Source organism: Cyclopterus lumpus, chromosome 13 (assembly GCF_009769545.1).
Source record: "Cyclopterus lumpus isolate fCycLum1 chromosome 13, fCycLum1.pri, whole genome shotgun sequence".
Lineage (NCBI taxonomy): Eukaryota > Metazoa > Chordata > Actinopteri > Perciformes > Cyclopteridae > Cyclopterus > Cyclopterus lumpus.
Genome location: NC_046978.1, coordinates 18,035,479 through 18,056,035, shown reverse-complemented (window position 1 = coordinate 18,056,035; position 20,557 = coordinate 18,035,479). Strand labels below are relative to the sequence as shown.

The following is a 20,557-nucleotide window of genomic DNA, read 5'->3' as shown; positions in this document are numbered from 1 at the left end:
GGAGACGTGAAGTCACAACGACTCCAGGGAGGAAGCAGAGTTAATAAGGTGCAATGGAGAGATGTAAATTCATCCATAAGGAGAGAGAGAAGATGAGATAGGTGCTCAGTGTTATCCTAAAACATCCCCAAGCAGCCTATAAGCCTTTAGCAGCATATCAAGGGGCTGGACCAGGGAAAACCTGATTCAGCCCCAACTATAAGCGCTATTAATATCAAAATATTGATTAGCGCTGGCTGGCTTTAACGTTGCATTGCTACTTTCCGAAAGTGCAAGTCGAGATTGCGATCAGGGCGTTCGTTGGCCTGCAAAATATGAAGAAACTTTATTGCAAAATCAGTAATAATAATAATAATAATAATGCATTTAATTTATATAGCGCTTTTCATAGTACTCAAAGACACTTCACATAATTAAAACATCCTAAAAGCTAAAAATAAATAAATAAGAATAGCTAAAATACAGGTAAAACAAATAAATAGGGACTTTGAGTCGCTCGGGAACCCTGATAAGAAAACAAAAACAAAAACAAACAATCACACATTAAAAGCAGTTCTGAACAGTTGGGTTTTGATTTGGGATTTGAATGAGGAAGATCAGTGCAGTCTCGGATGAGTTTGGGGAGAGAGTTCCAGAGGGAGGGGGCAGATATGGAGAAGGCTCTGTCCCCCACGTCCGGTGCTTGGTCCTATGTGGGATGGACAGGTAGATTGGCATCAGAGGAGCGGAGCTGACAGGGATGGAGTGTGGTGGTGGAGCAGGTCGGTGAGGTAGGAGGGGGCCTGATTATTGAGGGCTTTGTGAGTGAGGAGAAGGATTTTGTATTGGATCCGTTGTGGGACGGGGAGCCAGTGAAGGCTCTGGAGAACAGGGGTGATGTGATCACGGGAAGCGAAGTGGGTGAGCAGGCGAGCAGCAGAGTTATGGATGTATTGGAGTTTGTTTAGGATTTTGGAAGATGTGCCATAAAGAATACTATTGCAATAGTCAATTCTGGAGGTGATGAAGGCGTGGATTAAAGTTTCAGCAGCAGATGAGGAAAAGTGATGAGCGGAGACGGGCGATGTTTTTTAGGTGGAAGAAGGAGGTTCTGGTTGATTTGTTTGATGTGATGTTCAAATGAGGGTTGCTGTCAAACGGTGACTCTCCGAGATTGCGGATGTGAGGGGAGGGAGACAGAGTGGAGTTGTCAATGGTGAGGCAGAAGTTGTGACTTGGTTTTGGTGAGAGATTTGGGGCCGATGATGATCATATCCGATTTATCACAGTTGAGTTTGAGAAAGTTGGTTTGCATCCATGATTTAATGTCAGTGAGGCAGTTGGTCAGAGTGGAGTGGAGTAGCAGTGGTAATGGCTTTTGTGGAGATGTGAGCTGGACATCATCAGCGTAGCAGTGGAAGAGGGAGACCGTGATGACGTATGATGTTTCCAAGAGGAGCAGGTAGAGGATGAACCGAAGAGGACCAAGCACCGAACCCTGGGGGACTGCCCTGAGACAGAGGAGCAGTGGAGGAGGTGGCAGTTGTTGAAGTAACGATTGCGAACAGGACCACAGGGATGGGATGGAGTTTTGGGACGTGAAGTTGTAGGTGAACATGGCGGCCAGAGCCTCTGTGTGAAGGAATGGCCTCGGCGGAGTATTCCATGTTGTTTCAGAATGTCCATGCAGTCCGGCGCAGGTGGTTATCAAAGCTGCGAAGCTCCGACGCGGAGTACAGCGGCGGCATGGTCCGGTGGCGGAGTAAGTAGGCGTATAAGACTACGGCCAGCCTGTGACGGCCGGAGAGCTCCCGCCGGCCGCGGAGATGAGAAGCGATGTGCAGCCCAGGAGAAATCAGCGAGGTGATCCACAAGCATACCAGCGGGAAGACCGCCAGCAGTCCGGTGAGGAGAGAGTGGTAGCCTGGAGGGGCTACCAGCCCGTTAGCCTGACGATCCTGCCCGGAGAATGCAGGTCCACCTGGTGCAGTGGTGGCTAACGGAGGACCAACACAGGTCTGCTCACCGCACCGGAACGGAAAGATCCCGCAGAGTAGACAGGTGGGCTCGTGATGGCTATCGACGTGGCAAGCCAGTGGTGAGAAGACCAGCCGTATCAGTTGCAGGAGGCAAAAACAACAATTGGACTAAACCCGGAAGTCTTCGGGCTAGCGGGCTAATTACTCTTCTGAGGTTAGTCGAGTGTTTAAATATATTCAAGGTGCTACTCTTGTGTTTGTGAGCACAGAGCTAGCAACCTAAACAAACAGGCAAAAAGAAGTGAAAAACACAAGAGCAAAAATAAAAACGCGAAAACACGAGCGAAAATCGAGGCTGCCATCAAGCGGCCATCTTGGATCGAAGCCCAGTTCCCATGATAATGGATCGCAATCTCCCAAATCGAGATTGCGATCAGGGCGTTCGTTGGCCTGCAAAATATGAAGAAACTTTATTGCAAAATCAGTGCGAAGCTTATCAGCTGCGATGTAACACAACGCCGCGCACGCCTTTTGACCCTCCACGTACAACCCCGTCTCCTGAAGATGTCCAACGGGTGTCCGTTGCAGCGCCGTCGTTAACCGTATTGATTGTGGCTGCAGCGGAGAGAGAGAGAGAGAGAGAGAGAGAGAGAGATATAAAGAACAGAGAGGGATCAATTCCCCCATTTCCTGAACATAAATAATGAACTGCTGCGACGTCGATACAAATCAAACCGACCGACGCTTCAGAGGAGCCCTCTCACGATGCCGATAGAGGGCCGATAACAAACAAAAATAAAAAATAAGGTGTTTATCAAAGAGAAATACCCATCATCCTAAAATATTTTTTTGGGGGTGGGGGGGTTCTGCAAAAGAGAAGGAAAAAAAAAGGGCTTTAACAATGAATTCTTGAGTTGTCCGGGAATCTCCTTCCATTGAACTTTTGTCCCTCGATATGAAACCAGAGAGGAATCTTTCCACGGAAAAGGTGAAGGAGGGCTCCTTCTCCATCTTTAAACCCCCCCCCCCCCCTCCTCCATTACCGTGAGTGATATTAGGAGGAAATGAGGATGGAGAAAAAGACTCATTAAAGTGCATCCGAGTGCGTGTTGCAGGTTGTGCGGCGCCCAGTACGTCCACATGTATGGAGTGTGTTGACTGTGTGTTGACTGTGTCCAGTGTGAGCCTGGACACACACACACACACACACACACACACACACACGCACACACACGCACACTTATGCACTTTGTTCTGAGAAATATTATCAGGCTGACCCTGGCCTTTGGTACACACACACAGACACACACACACACACAGTGTATAAAAGGGGTTGAGCGTGCTCTGCCTCTCTTAGTGGTGACGGGCGTAAATATCCACAACCTCCGAACACGAACCGGTAAACGAAAAGAAATAAAAATGCCCGTCGACTACAACGGACGCTGGGAGATGGTGAGCAACGAGAACTTCGAGGACACCATGAAGGCCCTCGGTGAGTTTTGCCCCTCTCGTCATAGGGAGGGGGTGGGGGGGAGCAGCAGTGTATTGGGAGGGGGGGGCTTCATCTCCTCATTGAGCTGCTGTCAGGCCGAGTTAACCTCTCGCTCTCTCCGTGAGCGGTTGCCGTCTCTTTGCCAAATAAATATTGATTCGCTCGCTTTCTGCATTTTCATCCACCTCCTGATGGAAGACGGATTCAGACCGCGGGCGGATATCAGGCGGCGCCGGGGCCAAGCGGGGCAAAACAAAACAAAGAGAGAGAGAGAGAGAGAGAGAGAGAGAGAGAGAGAGAGAGAGAGAGAGAGAGAGAGAGAGAGAGAGCATCGCCCCGGCTCTCCTCCATTGATCCGGCCCCAGAAACACCTTCATTATTCACGACTCTTATCTGCAATTCATAAAACAACCCCCCCCCCCTTATTTCCATCGAGAGGATGGGAAAATTATATCCTTATGGAAATGGGGCAAAAAATATTATTTAGATGGGTAAATATAGGGGCCTCGTCTGTAAGAGCGAGGGAAGGGGGGGGGGGGGAGAAAATTGAATTTTCAAGGCAAATGGAATGAATATCTAAACGGTCGTGGGGGGCGAACTTCTTTGATTCAAGGCAAGGTCATTTTTAAAAGGGGTAAATGAGACTGTCAAGAGGGACCAGGAGGAGAAGGGAACATGACAAGTGGCCCATGGGGGGGGGGGGGGGGGGGACGGGGGGGGGGGGGGCCATGTGCACATGCAAACCGGCTAACCCCACCCACCCCCCCCCCCCCCCCGCCGTTCACAGACATCGACTTCGCCACCAGAAAGATCGCCGCCCCACCTCCACCAGACGAAGATGATCGTGCAGAACGGCGACGTCTTCGAGAACGAAGACCCTGAGCACCTTCAGGAACGACGAGGTCAACTTCACCGTGGGGGAGGAGTTCGAGGAGCACACCAAGGGCCTGGACAACCGGAAGGATCAAGGTGAGGGGGGGGGGGGGGGGGGGGGGGGGACAGCTTCACCTGCAAACACCGAACTAACAATGAACTTTCTTTTTAAAAGAACAATAACCCCGTTATTTTTTGTTGCCGATGTCAGACGCTGGTCACGTGGGACGGGGACAAGCTGGTGTGCGTTCAGAAGGGGGAGAAGGCCAATCGCGGCTGGAAGCATTGGATCGATGGAGACCTGCAGCTCCACCTGGTGAGAGAGAAAGAAAAACAAATGAAAAGTTACAAAGAATATGCAAAACTCGTTCTCAGTACGCTCGCTTGAAGGAATATTTCCCAAGCGTCAATTGTGTCAAACTGTATCGCAAGAACAATAAACAAAGATAGTCGCTATCTGAAGCGTGGGTGTTTGTGTAACTAAGTCTAAAGGTTTGTGCTCTTTCTCTCTCAGGAAATCACCGTGCTCGACAAAGTCTGCCACCAAGTATTTAAGAAGGCCTGAAAAAAAGGAGACGGAGGAGAACCTCATCTGCGAGAAGAAGAAAAAACTGCACGTCGAGTGTTCGCATGTTTTTCTGCCTATTCATGATGTCATAAATTGAGTGAATAAACATTTTTGTTTTTTTAAATGTTGTGGTTGTTGTTGGTTTTTTTTCTTGTATTTAAATACGTGTTACAATGGAGTGCTTTGATGGCCGTGTGGTTAGCGGGGGAACCACTGGAAACCCAGGATGCCACACTTGCTGTATACATATGTGTATATATTTAAAAAATATATATTTAAAAAATATATTTTTCGAAAAGAATCATTCAAAAAAAGTCCCTTTTTTACACTTTCACTTAGTTTCTATCACTATATATATTGATGGCAAATATATATTATTAAAACGAAAAGTGTTCTCGTCTATAAAAATAAATCTATAAAGACTAACATATATTTTATATATTTGTTTAACAATTTGATCAATCATTTAAAATGATAAATATATGTATAGATTAATTCCTTTATATATATTCTTTCCTTTATATATATATATATATATATATTCCTAAATATATATGAAGGAATAAATATATATAAAGGAATTAATATATACATGATATATAAATATATGTATATATTAATTCCTTTATATATTTTTGTCCTATATATATATATATATATATATATATCCTTTATATATAAAGCACATATTTTAGATATTTATTTAACAATTTGAAAATGAAAGTTTCTCTTTTTTATATATATATATATATTATATAATATATATATTAATATATATACAAGCGCATATTTTATATTTTTTTTAACAATTTTAAACTTAGTTTTCTTGTATATGAAATTATATTTATATATATATTATATATACATATATATATTAAGACTAGTATATATGTAATGTATGTATTTAATTATTTAAAATCTAAAGTTTTCTCTTGCATTAAATGATGCTTGCCACATCTGCACAGCAGCTGTTGATGATGTCATGCAAAACAAAGTCAAAGTGAAACAAGTTGATTTGACTTTTGATTTCAATCCCATAGTTTAGTCCAGTGTGGAGGTTTAGGCTTAAAGTAGACTTGGTTTTCCTCTTAGTTTTCGAGGTGCAGCTCCAGTTCTCAGGTACAACATGTTCTGCTCCTCTGCCGGATCTCGAGCTGCTCGCACAGGAAGCTCTGCAGGATCCACGTCGCCAAAAAGGAGCTGCGCCCAAGTCAGACAGCGACAGCGAGATCTCAACCGGAAACGGGGCCTATTTGTCTTCAAAATAAAGTCCCAAGGATAGTAAAAACCATCAAAGTAAGGGATCTACAGCTTTGGCAGAGCACTACTTAGACATATGCACGCTTCTTCTGCAGCTGCATATCTGTCTCATTTGTTCTGTTCCATTCTCACACAGCTTAGCAGGACTTTTTCATGTGACATTTTTATTTTATTTTTTTAAACTAAAGAAAAAGTCAAATTAATATATATTTTTTAATTCCTCAAAAAGTTATAGACCAAAAAAACAAACAATCAGAGTATATGTAATTATTTACTTCTGTACCTCAAGCCTACATGATAGCTTATGCTTATGCACCCAGAATTAGTAGACTAACCCTTTGAATGACCAGTTTGACCTTTATTGTCCTTTCTTTAAAAAAATGTCCTTTGTATTAACTACTAAAATATTGGCTTGTTCTTTGAACTGTATCCATAAAGGGTTCATCAACAAAGCCCGGGACCCCCACTAACTAACTGTAGTTACATCCCCCAGGACCATGTCAAACACTCTTGCACATATTTTCTTCCCTTATTAAAACACACTTGCCCCTTTTCTTTTATAATATATACTTCTTTTATATTTTTTGTAAATAATATATATATATATATATATATATATATATATATATATATATATATATATATATGTCCCCTGCCTTCGACCTATGTCAGCTGGGATAGGCTCCAGCGCCCCCGCGACCCTAATGAGGATAAGCGGTATTGAAAATGGATGGATGGATGGATATTTATATATATATATATTTAAATATTTGTATTATATGTCTATGTTTATTTTCATAAACACTTCTGATTCTGATTCTAAAGCGCTAGTAAAGCCACCTTTCTTTAGTTGCATAATAAAATAATAATAAAATAATTACAATTAATTATCAACTTATTTATTGAACTTTATTTTAGCGGATTAATGTTGGACACTACAAACAAATAATATTTTCCAATTAGATACAAAAAAAAAATTTGATTTGCCTCCGTTGTAATTTTCCCGTGTGGTTTTTCGAGCGATTTATTGTGAAAAACCACACCGGAAGTCGCTCCGTTCTTATTCCCGTTCACTCGGGGTCACAAAAAAACTTTCTCGGCAGAGTTCAGCGGTGGAAGCCCGACGAGGGGCTACAGGGAAGCCGGTCGTTTTACTGGGACAGCACCGGAGAGACTCACCGACGCGTACAACATGGTAAGGCGGAAAGAACACCGACCCACGGCGACGTTACCGGAAGTGTGTTGTTGTGTCCGTTCGCTTGTTCCGGGAGCTCTTTCGCCAAAGCTTTGCACGCGCCAGCCGTGTTGCGTTCAATGACGCAACACAAACCTCACTCTCAGAGAATTGGAAAGTCGTGGAAAGTCGTGGCCTTCGGTGCACTAACAACAAGAGAACACACGGCTAACTAATACTATAAGATGATTTGAAGTTGAAACGTTTTTTATTTTTTAGGAAAAAAACTTTATTTACACCAACAATTTGTTTACGGTAGTTTTTGTTGTTTTTAAACATGCCACCATGCGAATAAAAGTAAACAAATGAAAAGGTTGCTGATTGACCTTTGACATCATTCCACTTGAAAGGACTTCTGAAGCAGTCGCGCGTGTAACATGTGGAATGGGAAGTATCAACAGGCACCCCCCCCCCCCCCCTCCCCTTTTTAACCGTCTCCAAAACCTGAAATAATATTATATTTCCAATGTGTATATATTTTTTAAATGTATATTGTGTATATTTCCATTGTATTTCCAACTTTACAAGATGAAAAGTCACTAAATTAAATGCAAAACGTGCCAGAATGCCTGTTTTTTTAATTATTATAATATTTGTTTACCATCTTCTGGCAAAGAACATTCACCAAGAGAAAAAATATCTCTTTAGACTGAAGCAGATAATTATGTGTTCTTCTTTTGTTAATTACCCTGCTTTTGGCCAACTCCTCCTCTAATTGAAGATCAATAAACCGTGCACCGCTGTCACTTTAGATGCACTGTATACACTTTCATTTCCTTTTATTATTTACATTATTTAATGTAATATACCCTGCTATTTTATTATATTTTTTAAAAAAAAGTGTTGCTGCTGCTTCAAGAAATTTCCCCCTGGGGATGAAAAAAAAGTTTAAAAAAAAACATCTAATCTAAATGTAATGTCTATTACAGCCTCTGCGGCTGGACATCAAGCGGAAGCTGACCGCCCGGTCAGACCGGGTGAAGAGCGCCGATCTGCACCCCACCGAGCCCTGGATGGTGGCGAGCCTCTACAGCGGCACCGTGGTGGTCTGGAACCACGAGACGCAGGTCCCGACATCGGCCATTCACACACTGACATCGCTCAATCATTCCCTATTAGATCTCACATTTAGTCCGTAGCATCTCGTTAATGTGGTGTGTGTGTGTGTGTGTGTGTGTGTGTGTGTGTGTGTGTGTGTGTGTGTGTGTGTGTGTGTGTGTGTGTGTGTGTGTGTGTGTGTGTGTGTGTGTGTGTGTGTGTGTGTGTGTGTGTGTGTGTGTGTGTGTGTGTGTGTGTGTGTGTGTGTGTGTGTGTGTGTGTGTGTGTGTGTGTGTGTGTGTGTGTGTGTGTGTGTGTGTGTGTGTGTGTGTGTGTGTGTGTGTGGTGTGTGTGTGTGTGTGTGTGTGTGTGTGTGTGTGTATAGATGATGGTGAAAACCTTCGAGCTGTGTGACCTGCCCGTCAGAGTGGCCAAGTTCGTAGCCAGGAAACACTGGGTCGTCGCTGGAGCAGTAAGTGCATATCGAGCGTGTATTTATATATATATATATATATGGGATAAAGAGCCTTTTTATTTATTTATTTTTTACATGGGGAAATTGTTTTAAAAAAATTCTTAATATCGAGCGTGGATTTTTATATATATATATATATATATGGGATAAAGAGTCTTTTTTCCCCCCCCCCAGGACGACATGCAGATCCGCGTGTTCAACTACAACACTCTGGAGCGGGTCCACATGTTCGAGGCTCACGCCGACTACATCCGCTGCATCGTGGTCCACCCGACGCAGCCCTACATCCTCACCAGCAGCGGTACGGAAGAACCACACACACACACACACACACAGCAATGTCTGCCTGGCAGTGTGCACGGAAAACATATTTTTGAATGCGTGTGTGTGTGTTTTCAGACGACATGTTGATCAAGCTGTGGGACTGGGACAGGAAGTGGTCGTGCAGTCAAGTGTTTGAGGGACACACTCACTACGTCATGCAGATCGTCATCAACCCCAAAGACAACAACCAGTTTGCCAGCGCCTCTCTGGACCGAACCATTAAGGTATTAAGGTCATCTGGAAGCCTTCGGTGTGTGTGCAGCTGAAGGGTTCACACACACACACGCGCACACACACACACATGCAAATGCTTGGAGGAGCACACACATGCAGATCGCTTGAGGGCACAAACCGAAGAAACGGTGGCTGCTGCTCTTCCAGTTTATGTGAAGCAGGTGTTCATGGGAAATGTAGTCTCACCTTTTTGAGAAACACTTGACCCCCTTCAGGTATCTTTAACTGCCCGTTCTGTTGCTTCTCTGCCCGCCTCGCAGGTGTGGCAGCTGGGCTCCAGGACCCCCAACTTCACCCTGGAGGGCCACGAGAAGGGGGTGAACTGCATCGACTACTACGGCGGGGGGGACAAGCCGTACCTCATATCGGGGGCGGACGACCGCCTGGTCAAGATCTGGGATTACCAGGTGCCTTTTCTTTGCGCTCTGTATTATTTAATTATTCCTGTTTAGTTACTTAGTTTTTTATTTATTTACACCACGTATATGTCGTCTTCATGTAACACATTAACATAAAACAGGAACATCAGTTGCTGTATTACTTCTATGTGCTTTTAAATAACATTTATGTGGAGAAACTCTAAATGAACTGCGTCACGGCTTAAGTTTATTCTGATTAATGGCTTTTCTTCTCATCTCCCACGCTGCCTCATTTAAATGTGTTTAAATGTGGAATAACTAACTCAGTCTTTGTGCATCATCCAATGTGTCTCACAAAAAAAAAAAGAAAAAGTATTGCACAGTTTCTAGTAGGACGGCAGAAAAGAAAATGACATAACATATTGAAATTAACTCACTTTTCTTCTTCAGATATACAAACAGTTCAGTTAAGACCAACATCTTTCTGTTCGCCAGCTCTCTCCCATATTAATTAAAATTATTATTATATATATATAATATATATATATATGTATGTATATATATATATAAAAATGTGTATATTTATTTATATACATATATATACACACACATTTTTATATATATCCACACATTTATATATATATATATATGTGTGTGTGTGTATATATATATATACATACATACATACATACATACACACACACACGTATATATATATATATATATATATATATATATATATATATATATATATACACACACACATATAAATATGTTTATATATATATATATATATATATATATGTGTGTGTGTGTGTGTGTGTATATATATATATATATATATATTATATATATATATATATATATACATGTATGTGTGCACATACATGGAATTTGATTCTGGTTTCACGTACGCTCTTCTCGTACGTACATATTCAAATTACATATATATATATGTGTGTGTGTGTGTGTGTGTGTGTGTGTTTATACGATCATGTCTCATGTTCTCTGTTTTCTGTATCTACCAGAACAAAACCTGCGTTCAGACCCTGGAGGGTCACGCCCAGAACGTGACCTGCGTCTGTTTCCACCCGGAGCTGCCGATCATCCTCACGGGCTCCGAGGACGGTGGGCGACATTTATGAAGAAAACGCCGCTGACCTATCGCCCCTGAATGCACCACAGCACCCCGGTTTGTTTTTATTGACCCCGTTTTTGTTGTTGTTGTTGTTTTTTTTCCTCCAGGCACCGTCCGAGTGTGGCACTCCAACACCTACCGGCTGGAGAACACGCTCAACTACGGCATGGAGAGGGTGTGGTGCATATGCGGCCAGCCCGGCTCCAACAGCGTGGCTTTGGGCTACGATGAAGGCAGCATCATCATCAAGGTATTGTTTTTTTTTTGGTGTATTGCACGTTTTCACTAAATGTATGTTTTTTTTAAATATGGAAAACAAAGTAAGACAAAATAAACACCTAAATGTGCATTTGGGATTTTGTTTCTTTCCACTAGTCTGAAAGAAGACGACATATTGTTGTATATTAAAGGTGTTTTTTTTAACCCCTCCCTCAGCTGGGTCGGGAGGAGCCGGCCATGTCCATGGACTCCAGCGGGAAGGTCATGTGGGCTCGCCACTCCGAGGTGCAGCAGGCCAACCTGAAGGCCATGGGAGAGGCCGAGGTCAGGGACGGGGAGAGGCTGTCGCTGGGCGTCAAGGACATGGGCAGCTGTGAGATCTTCCCCCAGACCATCCAGCACAGCCCCAACGGGAGGTGAGGGCCTCTCGTCCAAAATGGGACGCGAACAATACGGAGTGAAAAAAAAAATCCAGTTATATCCAGATGTGTGGTTTTTTTTGGTTTGCAGATTCGTGGTGGTGTGCGGAGACGGGGAGTACATCATCTACACCGCCATGGCCCTGAGGAACAAGAGCTTCGGCTCGGCTCAAGAGTTCGTCTGGGCCCACGACTCCTCCCAGTAAGTCGCTCGAGGAAGAGCTCGGCATTCTGGGAAGATGAAAATATTGACACGCAGCTTGGAGTAAAGATTTATCTATTTATTCTGTACATTTTGGGCAGAGCCGTTTTCCCCCTCGCTTCGAGCCTTTTTTTAAATTATGCTAAGCTAACAGTAGCGTCATATTTAGAGCTTAGTATGTATTTATATAAGAATGTTTCCCAAAATGTCCAAGAGCTGTAAAATATATGCAATAATATAAGCCCTCCGATGTGGTTTTCATAGGTATGCCACACGGGAGGGCAGCAGCATGATCAAAGTATTCAAGAACTTCAAAGAGAAGAAGGCTTTTAAACCCGACTTCGGGGCTGAAGGTGAGTTTTTAATTCCTATTTATTAATTGTGTGTGTGTGTGTGTGTGTGTGTCTAACGCCTGGTGTCCCACTAGGTGTCTTCGGTGGCTTCCTACTGGGCGTGAGGTCCAACAGCGGCCTGGCCTTCTACGACTGGGAGAACGCCGACCTGATCCGCCGCATCGAGATCCAGCCCAAACACGTGCGTCGTGCGGGTTTTCTTGGCTTCCTTGCCAGCGCATCTTGTACCCCCCCCCCCCCCCCCCACCCCCACCCCCCTTTTTTTCTTCTTCTTTCTAACGACGTCTGATCCTTTCAGATCTTCTGGTCGGACTCCGGGGAGCTGGTGTGCATCGGCACGGACGAGTCCTTCTTTGTGCTGCGCTACCTGCCGGAGAGAGTGGCGGCGGCCCAGGAGTCCAAGGAGGAGGTCACGGAGGACGGGATCGAGGGCGCCTTCGAGGTCAGAGAAGTTCTGGAAGATGCAGATGTTTTTTGGTTTTTTTTTTTTTTTTTGTAAACAATTATTTCCAATGATTTGTTTTTCTTTCCCTCCGACCAGGTGCTGGGGGAGGTCCCCGGGGTGGTGAAGACGGGGGTTTGGGTGGGAGACTGCTTCATCTACACCAGCTCCCTTAACAGGCTCAACTACTACGTCGGAGGAGAGATCATCACCATCGCTCACCTGGACAGGTACAGTGCAGGTTGCTGCCACGGCCCCCCCCCCTCCCGCGGCATGCTGGGAAAAACCAAAAGTAAAACTGTGTCTGTTCCCCCGTGTGCAGGACCATGTATCTGCTGGGCTACATCCCCAAGGACGACCGCCTCTACCTGGGAGACAAGGAGCTGAACATCATCAGCTACTCGCTGCTGCTGTCGGTGCTGGAGTACCAGACGGCCGTCATGAGGAGGGACTTCGGCACGGCCGACAAGGTCCTGCCCACAATCCCCAAGGAGCAGAGGAACAGGGTGGCCAACTTCTTGGAGAAGCAGGTGCGTTCGTCCACAGTTCGTCTGTGCAGCTCTCTTGAGTATGAGAGCGCATGCCGAGCGGGGATCATGAGGATCTGGGTATTTACAAACGGTCGCCTGTGTTTCTCCTGGTGCCGCGCAGGGCTTCAGGCAGCAGGCGCTGGCCGTGTCCACCGACCCGGAGCACCGGTTCGAGCTGGCCCTGCAGCTGGGAGAGCTGGAGTTGGCCCACCAGCTGGCCTCGGAGGCAGAGGTCAGAGCCCACCACACACACCGTAACCGGACATATAGGATACGGGTTTCTTTTTTTTTTAGCAGTTAAAAGAAATATCTTTATACAAACAAGGAATGATGTGTGACAATTGGCTGTCAATAAAACTGCGACTTTGAAAAATAGCCAATGAGACATTTCTCCCAAAACCAGAAAAGTCGACCTCATGGTTGATGGTTCGATTCCTTCTCTGGGGACCATGAGTCGTGTAAAATCTCCATCCCTTCAGGAGATGTTGAGGTATTTCAGTCTGGACCAAAAGGATGTGGACCTTTTTTTTTTTTTTTTTTTTTTATGGGAAAACAATCCGATTTTCTTGGTTGTTTTTGTTGTTTTTATTTTTCTGGCAGCATAATGTTTGAAGGACTTGTCTTCGAGACGTCCTCCGGGGGCGAAAGGGACTCTGGCGAACTGCCGTCGAAGGTTCCCCCCCCCCCCCCTCCCCCGTGCTCATAATCCTCTCCTCCCCCGTCTCTTTTGGCTTCCAGTCGGAGCACAAGTGGAAGCAGCTGGCCGAGCTCGCCACCGCAAAGTGCCAGTTCAGCTTGGCTCAGGAGTGCCTGCACCAGGCTCAGGATTACGGGGGATTACTGCTGCTGGCCACCGCCTCGGGCAACGCCGGCATGGTGGGCAAGTTGGCCGAGGGGGCGGAGCGCAGCGGGAAGACCAACGTGGCCTTCCTCACCTGCTTCCTGCAGGGCAGGTGAGTGGTAGAAGATATATATATATATATATATATATATATATATATATATATATGAAATCCAGATTTTTATCAACTCGTTATGCATTTTAATTCTGTATTTCGCCCAGAATGGACAAATGTCTGGAGCTTCTCATCCAAACGAACCGCCTGCCAGAGGCCGCGTTTCTGGCGAGGACGTATCTGCCCAGCCACGTGTCACGGTAACGTGGTTTCCATGTCTGTTTTCTCCCAAAAAGTTTTTTATATAATGGGGAACGTCTATATCTGTGCTGGGTCCGCTTCCCTTCTTCTTCTTCCAGGGTGGTGAAGCTGTGGAAGGAGAGTCTGTCCAAGGTCAACCAGAAAGCGGCCGATGCCCTGGCCGACCCGTCCCAGTACAGCAACCTGTTCCCGGGCCTCCAGCAGGCCCTGCTGGCTGAGGGGTACCTGAAGGAGACTCACGTCGGGGTCCGGCCCGCCGCAGAATACCCACTCGTCACGGTCAGTGGGAGTCGAGATTACTCAAAAGACGTTTTCCGTCATCTGACTTAACTATATTCATATCTTTATCATATTTTTGGGGCATCGTGTTTGAGATTTATATATATATATATATATATATATATATATATATATATATATATATATATATATTTCTTTCTCTCCTTCAGCCAAACGAGGACCGTAACGTTCTGAAGGAGTGTGCCGGTTTTGAGGCCGAAGGAGAGCTCACCGGGTCAGAGGTGAGGACCTGCTCCTCCACGCCGATAGTGGTCCCCGTTTTTACATTCACGTACTGGGACTTTTTTTTAATTGTGAACCTATACCTTTAAGAGATGATGTGTGTATGTCTGCATGTTCCACAGGGAGTCGGGGACGGCATGAATGAAACCGTCACGGTGACGCAGGCGGAACCCATTCTCCTAAAACAGAAGCTGGTTGAGATGGTTCCAGCAACAGAAGAAGAAGAAGAAGAGGAGGAGGAGTCCATCCCAACGGCCGCCGCTCTGCCTGTCACAGTCACAGAGGAGCACGTTGAACCAGAGCAAGCGGATTCTGCATCTTTAGAGGAGGCGGCGTTGATCTCTGTCGAGGACGACGTCGTGGAGCCAACCACGGGGTTCCCCCCCGCCGAGCCGGAGGTGGTACGATCCAGCCCCGTGGAAGATGTCCGATCGTCGGTCGAGGCGACGCCGAGTGAAACCATAGCAGCCGAGAATGCGCTAGCGAGCGCCGGTCTGGTGGTTGACACCGATGTCACAGAGAGGCATGAAGAACGGGAAGCGGTCATCAGCTCCTCAGAAGCAGAGGCGGCCGGTGTCACCGAGGAACTGGTTTCTTGGGAGACGGCGGCGCCCCCCGTGGCGGTGGAGGAGCTCATCTCCTTTGAGAGCACGGACACGATGCCAGTCCCGACGCAGGAACCGAAACGAGAGGAACGCGCCACAGCACTCCCGGTGGAGCCGGAGGACCACACGCAGACTGCGGTGGCTCTACAGGGGGAGCCGGAGGGTCCATCCCCCAAAGAGGGGAGCGTAGCGGAGGAGGAGGGTCCTAAGGGGGCGGAGGAACCTGCAGAGGACCTCGAGCAAGAGATGAACGATGAAGTGAATCTCGTTTTTTTTTTTTAAATGCTATGGCAAAAAAATATATATATATATATATTTTAGATTAATGCAACGCCTTTTTATGTTTTCCACCTGTAGATCCTGGATGATCTGGACCTGGACAATTTTGACCTTGAAGATATCGACACCACGGACATCAACCTGGATGACGAGTTCTTGAGTGAATAGTTTCCGTTCCGTGTTTCTTTCTTTCTTGTTTTTCAGTGACCAAAGAACTCAAGTGTTTCCTCAAGACGATGAAAAGTGGTTTCAGCCTCCATTTAAATAAAGCGTTTGCTTTCTTGGTTGTAGGACTAAATTGTTCAGAATGAATCCTACAAGAAGGCAGAAATGAAGCCACGGCCTTAATTAACCACCGGGACGTGTTTAGACCTAAAAGTGTGTTTTGGGGGAATATGTGTGTGTGTGTGTGTACATAGCAGCCAGTTAAGATATCCTACTCTGCTGTTGTTGGGGACCTTTTTTCTTTTTTTTTTAACACTACAGATTTGCTATTAAAGAAAACATTCACTAATTTAAGTGTCAGTTTTAAAGTATAAACTCCATATTTCTCATCTCTAGGTGCCATATGCTCCAGCAATGACATCTCAGGGTGTTATTGAAGCCTTTCAGGACATTCCTGCTGATACAAGGCTGCCTGTAGCATGATGTTTTTTATTAATAGTATGCAATCAAAACAAATGTTGCACAAGCCCCGTCATTTGGACAAATGCCCCCCCTCCCCCCTCACCCCTCATTCAGTTGCATACAATGTCTTAAAAATACCTCTTTGTTGGAATATTTTGGTGCATGAACTCATGTGAAAAACAGTGTTTTTGTCATAAGTGCCTTACATGTGTGTTCAAGCTTTTTTCCTTCTTGTTAAAGGATGAATGGTACTGTGTAGCGGGGGCGGGGCGGGGGGGATTAAAAGCTTCAATCAAAGTCTTCAATGATATCCTTTCACTCCAAAAACACGTTACAAGTACAAAGATTTTTTTTTATTTTGGTATGTACATCATTTTCACTCAAGGGACTTCTTTTCTTCCCCTCTATGGATAAATACGACTAACTTTATGCATCTTGCAAATACTTTAAAAGCCGATGCGTCGAGTCCGTGGCTGTGAATCAGATTTCTTTACACGCGAGAGGCCAGTTTCAGTCCACTCCTCTGGTTCTGCTCGTTAGAATTGGTACATTCTCCATCTCGGGAGTGGGCCGGTCATTCCGCTGAGCTCTTCTTGGTAGTTAGCTGCTCGTACGCCTGCAGCGCCAGCTCGATGTAGCCCGACTTCTGGGACTCCTTATCAGCATATATCTGCAATTAAAAAAAAGGTCACAACCTCGTGACTTTTGAGGAGGTGATGCATCGCGATATTTAAAGTGGCAACACTAATGAAAACACCGCTATGTGCTAAAGCGTGACTAAATCAAGAGGCCTCGCGCGATAACCGAAAGAAGCAAGCGTGTCTCCCGTCGCTAACCTTTCACATTAAATGGATGTCATTCTCAATGCCCTCTTCCTCCCTTTCTCCGCTCGGGGGCTGCGAGCGCTAATGAGACCTGATGTGTCCCGGGCTCGGCCCCGCGGTTCCCACGCTGGAGCCAAACCCCAAAGCCTCACGTGGGAAACTTTAGGAGACGACCTCCACGTGACCTCTTAAAAAGAGCTACACTGACTCCTGATTTACTCCCAAAGACCTGGAGGGTGGGGCACAATCTACATGACCTGGACAATTGATGGATCAGATGGCGATAGATAGAACACACACAGCAAAGTGAATAGAAGTGTCGAACGGATATTTCCAGTTAAAATGTGAGTTGTACCAACCTTCAGCAGGTCGGCGCCGGCGGCCTGCTGGCTGGCAGCTTCCTGGGCCGACTCGCTGTGGGGGTGGACCATGTGGAACAGAGACACCAGGCTCACTGCATCCTGGAGCCTGGAGACACACATCAAGGGGTTAGGTATCAGCGCTTTACCAGCAGGTCCAGGGGCTGACATACCTATATTATCCACCCACCCACCCACCCACTCACAGATCTCTCTTCAGCATGTCCACTATAAGCCCGTCCGCCCTGCGAGCGCCCAGCAGATACCAGGTCATGCCTCCAAAGTGTCTGGTGGAGCGCAGCAGCTCGTATTTGCCGTGCTTGTCCAAGTCCTCGTAGGTGGCCGCGTGTACCTGGAAACACACAAAAAAGGGGGCACGTCGAATGGCCGTGATCCTAAATTCACTGGACGTCTCAGGCGCTCGGCACGCCGCTCCCCTCGCATCGAATTCACCGAGTTAACATTTATCGCTCCGTCTCGAGGGACCCAAAGAAAACACGGCACCGACTGAGGAGATTTCACGGTGCGGCGAGCGCAGGTCAAAATAACATGAGGTGAGGTGGGGTGTGTGGGGGGGGGGGAGGATCATCTTACCCTGATGTAGTCGGACGAGTCCGGTTCAAATTGGACCAGACACAGGTCCAACACATCCTCGTGGCGGTCCTGGGAAAACACCATCTAACAAGAGGGAGAACATGTGAGGACTCAAGGCTCTGGACACCCACTCAGGCGTGTCCACTCATTCTGCCTGATTAGCCCTCTTCTTCTTCTTCTTCCTCCTCTTCTTCTTCTTCCTCCTCCTCTTCTTCCTCCTCCTCGTCTCTATTGGATTTCACAGAACTCGCATGACTTGTTTCACAATCCTGCAAGAGCTCCTACGCCAGTTCAGAGGAACCTAAATATGATAGACGGACGACTAGAAGCCGGAATACTGTGTTGTGTATGTCTCATAATTAACCAGGCGTGTGTCTGCAATGTGCAGCCTCAACTCTTTCTGAATATTAAAAAAAAAAAAAATCCTCATTCTCAGCATGACTTCAAATGCAAAGGAAAAAAAAAAGGAAATATTGTTTATGTTCCAAATTACAGAATATAACTGCCCAACATAACAGGCCGAAGATTTTTCATCTCGTCTTGAAACAACGATACGCGTGTATACAAACGTAAACAGGTGCAAAGGAGGAAGCTGAACGTCTGGTTTAATCCCCATCTTTATGTCACCAAAAGGGAAAGACATCTCAGATCTGCTCAGTTTAACTGGAGGAGGCAGCAGACAGGGATACAAATTAAATTAAAATAACTGCCTAATTATCATTACAAAGTCCCACCTTGAGGTTCCCCTCCTTGAAGATGAGCGGCGCTGTGAGCTTGCGTCCCTCCTTGGGGAAGTACACCTGAACGAGCCGGTCTCTCTCCTCCCACGACGCCTTCCTCAGGGTCCCGTCGGGTTCCCGAACAACAATGAACCGCTCCTGTGTGTGTGTGTGTGGGTGGGGAGAGTAAATATGTAAAGTGTGTATGCAAGGACACATTGAAGTCCAGAGCCCATTAACAAGAGTACCACGTGCCTACCCTGTGCAGGATGTTGTAGGTGATGTCTGTGAAGACGTATTTGGCCGTGTCCATGCCGTCCAGGATCTTGTCCACGGACAGAACGTCGCTGATGGGCTTCCTCTCCGACAGGAGGGGGGGCATCTGCAGCAACTTCTCCGCTTGCTGTGTGGCCAACTCGACGGCCTGCAGACAGACAGACAGACGGGGGTGGGGGGGGTTTAGACGAATAATGGGTTACTGGGACTTGTGAGACTGGCCTTTATGGTTTATTAAAAATAAAATTTAAAAAAAGGGCACCTCCTCCAGTTGCTGGTCAGTCATGAGTTTATACGTGGGTGGCTTCAGCTCCTCTTTGATGGGTCGGAACACTTTCTGCAGGTCCAGGCCCGTCATCCTGGTGAGGAGGTCCTGCACAGCCGGATCTGTGAACTGGGGTCTCGTGTTGTCCGAGAGGGCTGGGATAGAAAAACACAGTTACACACGTCATAATATACATACACCAGTGAAATGCATCTATGAAGAGTTGTCGTTACAAGATATCGAATACATGTTCACTGTAACTAAAATATTTCTATATTTGAGAGTAACGTGTGTGTGTGTGTGTGTGTGTGGGGGGGGGGGGGGGGGGGGGGGGGGGGGGGGGGGGGGGGGGGGGGGGGGGGGGGGGGGGGGGGTGGGGGGGGGGGGGGGGGGGGGGTCTTTATCTATAACTAATTCATGAAAGACCTTTGGAAAATACAGTTCCCCTCCCCAATACGAGATGCATGTGTCCACTGAGTGATTAAAACTCAACTTTCATCATCATGTTAGCATCTTCTTCAGCACGCTAACAATGCTAGCTAGGCATGCTAGCTCTTCATCCACTATTATTATTATTATTATTAGATGTTAGTTACAAAGCCGCCATTCATTTCACTACCTGACATGAAGCCGAATTCACGGACACACTTTGAATCACGCGTCACACACATTAAACGGGGAGGAAACAGGTACAGAGATGTACACAAAAAAAAAATGGCAGGTTTATTTCGATGCTAACGAAACATGCTACAAGGTCAGCGTCACGAGGAAGGGAGAAAACGACGCCACTAGGATGACGTTGGAGGCACCGAAACACACCGTGGTCTCGCGTCCCGCTGCAAAGCGTCCTGAGGCCGCATCTCACCGACCGCTGCTCCCCCCTTTGGACGTTCTTCACCCGGGAGCAGGTCCGCAATAAGCGGCGCGCCGTACCGAGCGCCGCCATGTTTGTTGTGACGTCATCGAGGCGACGGTGACCTTTAAGCAGCCGGAAGCGCTGATGGGAGTAGTGTGTGTGTGTTTATTTTCGTGTGTATGCACGAGATATTTGATTTGTTTATTGTTGTTTTTTTGGGGGGGGGGCGGGATTTAAAAAATAATAATAATTCAGACATGGATGCGAAACACAAATAAATAAACGATGGAGATGCATTGCAATATAAGATATAATATTAATATTTTTGTTATATATATATATATATATATATATAT

At 46.0% G+C, this 20,557-nt stretch overlaps 3 protein-coding genes across 3 annotated transcripts; 2 read left to right on the top strand and 1 right to left on the bottom strand.

The window, feature by feature from the left end:
- Nucleotides 1–3,377: 3,377 nt before the first annotated feature.
- On the top strand, nucleotides 3,378–4,912 carry LOC117741551 (retinol-binding protein 2-like). Its single transcript, XM_034548648.1, is given in 6 exon segments — nucleotides 3,378–3,450; nucleotides 4,238–4,269; nucleotides 4,271–4,318; nucleotides 4,320–4,411; nucleotides 4,528–4,639; nucleotides 4,838–4,912. Coding segments are annotated over 6 exon segments (408 nt in total). The 3' UTR covers nucleotides 4,889–4,912.
- Nucleotides 4,913–7,224: 2,312 nt separating this feature from the next.
- LOC117741266 (coatomer subunit beta'-like) lies at nucleotides 7,225–16,594 on the top strand. Its single transcript, XM_034548190.1, has 22 exons — nucleotides 7,225–7,346; nucleotides 8,315–8,452; nucleotides 8,809–8,895; nucleotides 9,073–9,199; nucleotides 9,298–9,446; nucleotides 9,717–9,863; nucleotides 10,844–10,943; nucleotides 11,061–11,203; nucleotides 11,389–11,588; nucleotides 11,683–11,793; nucleotides 12,058–12,146; nucleotides 12,221–12,327; nucleotides 12,445–12,588; nucleotides 12,688–12,818; nucleotides 12,911–13,118; nucleotides 13,240–13,350; nucleotides 13,857–14,071; nucleotides 14,182–14,274; nucleotides 14,374–14,554; nucleotides 14,725–14,796; nucleotides 14,920–15,660; nucleotides 15,760–16,594. The coding sequence occupies exons 1-22, from the start codon at nucleotides 7,344–7,346 to the stop codon at nucleotides 15,847–15,849; spliced, it is 3,387 nt and encodes a 1,128-aa protein (XP_034404081.1). The 5' UTR covers nucleotides 7,225–7,343; the 3' UTR covers nucleotides 15,850–16,594.
- A 40-nt stretch (nucleotides 16,595–16,634) lies between these two features.
- Nucleotides 16,635–20,311, bottom strand: mrps22 (mitochondrial ribosomal protein S22). The gene is made up of 8 exons (XM_034548191.1): nucleotides 20,165–20,311; nucleotides 19,343–19,500; nucleotides 19,064–19,228; nucleotides 18,820–18,963; nucleotides 18,086–18,169; nucleotides 17,698–17,843; nucleotides 17,492–17,600; nucleotides 16,635–16,978 (listed from the first exon to the last, which is right to left on the bottom strand). The coding sequence occupies exons 1-8, from the start codon at nucleotides 20,289–20,291 to the stop codon at nucleotides 16,883–16,885; spliced, it is 1,029 nt and encodes a 342-aa protein (XP_034404082.1). The 5' UTR covers nucleotides 20,292–20,311; the 3' UTR covers nucleotides 16,635–16,882.
- Nucleotides 20,312–20,557: the final 246 nt, after the last annotated feature.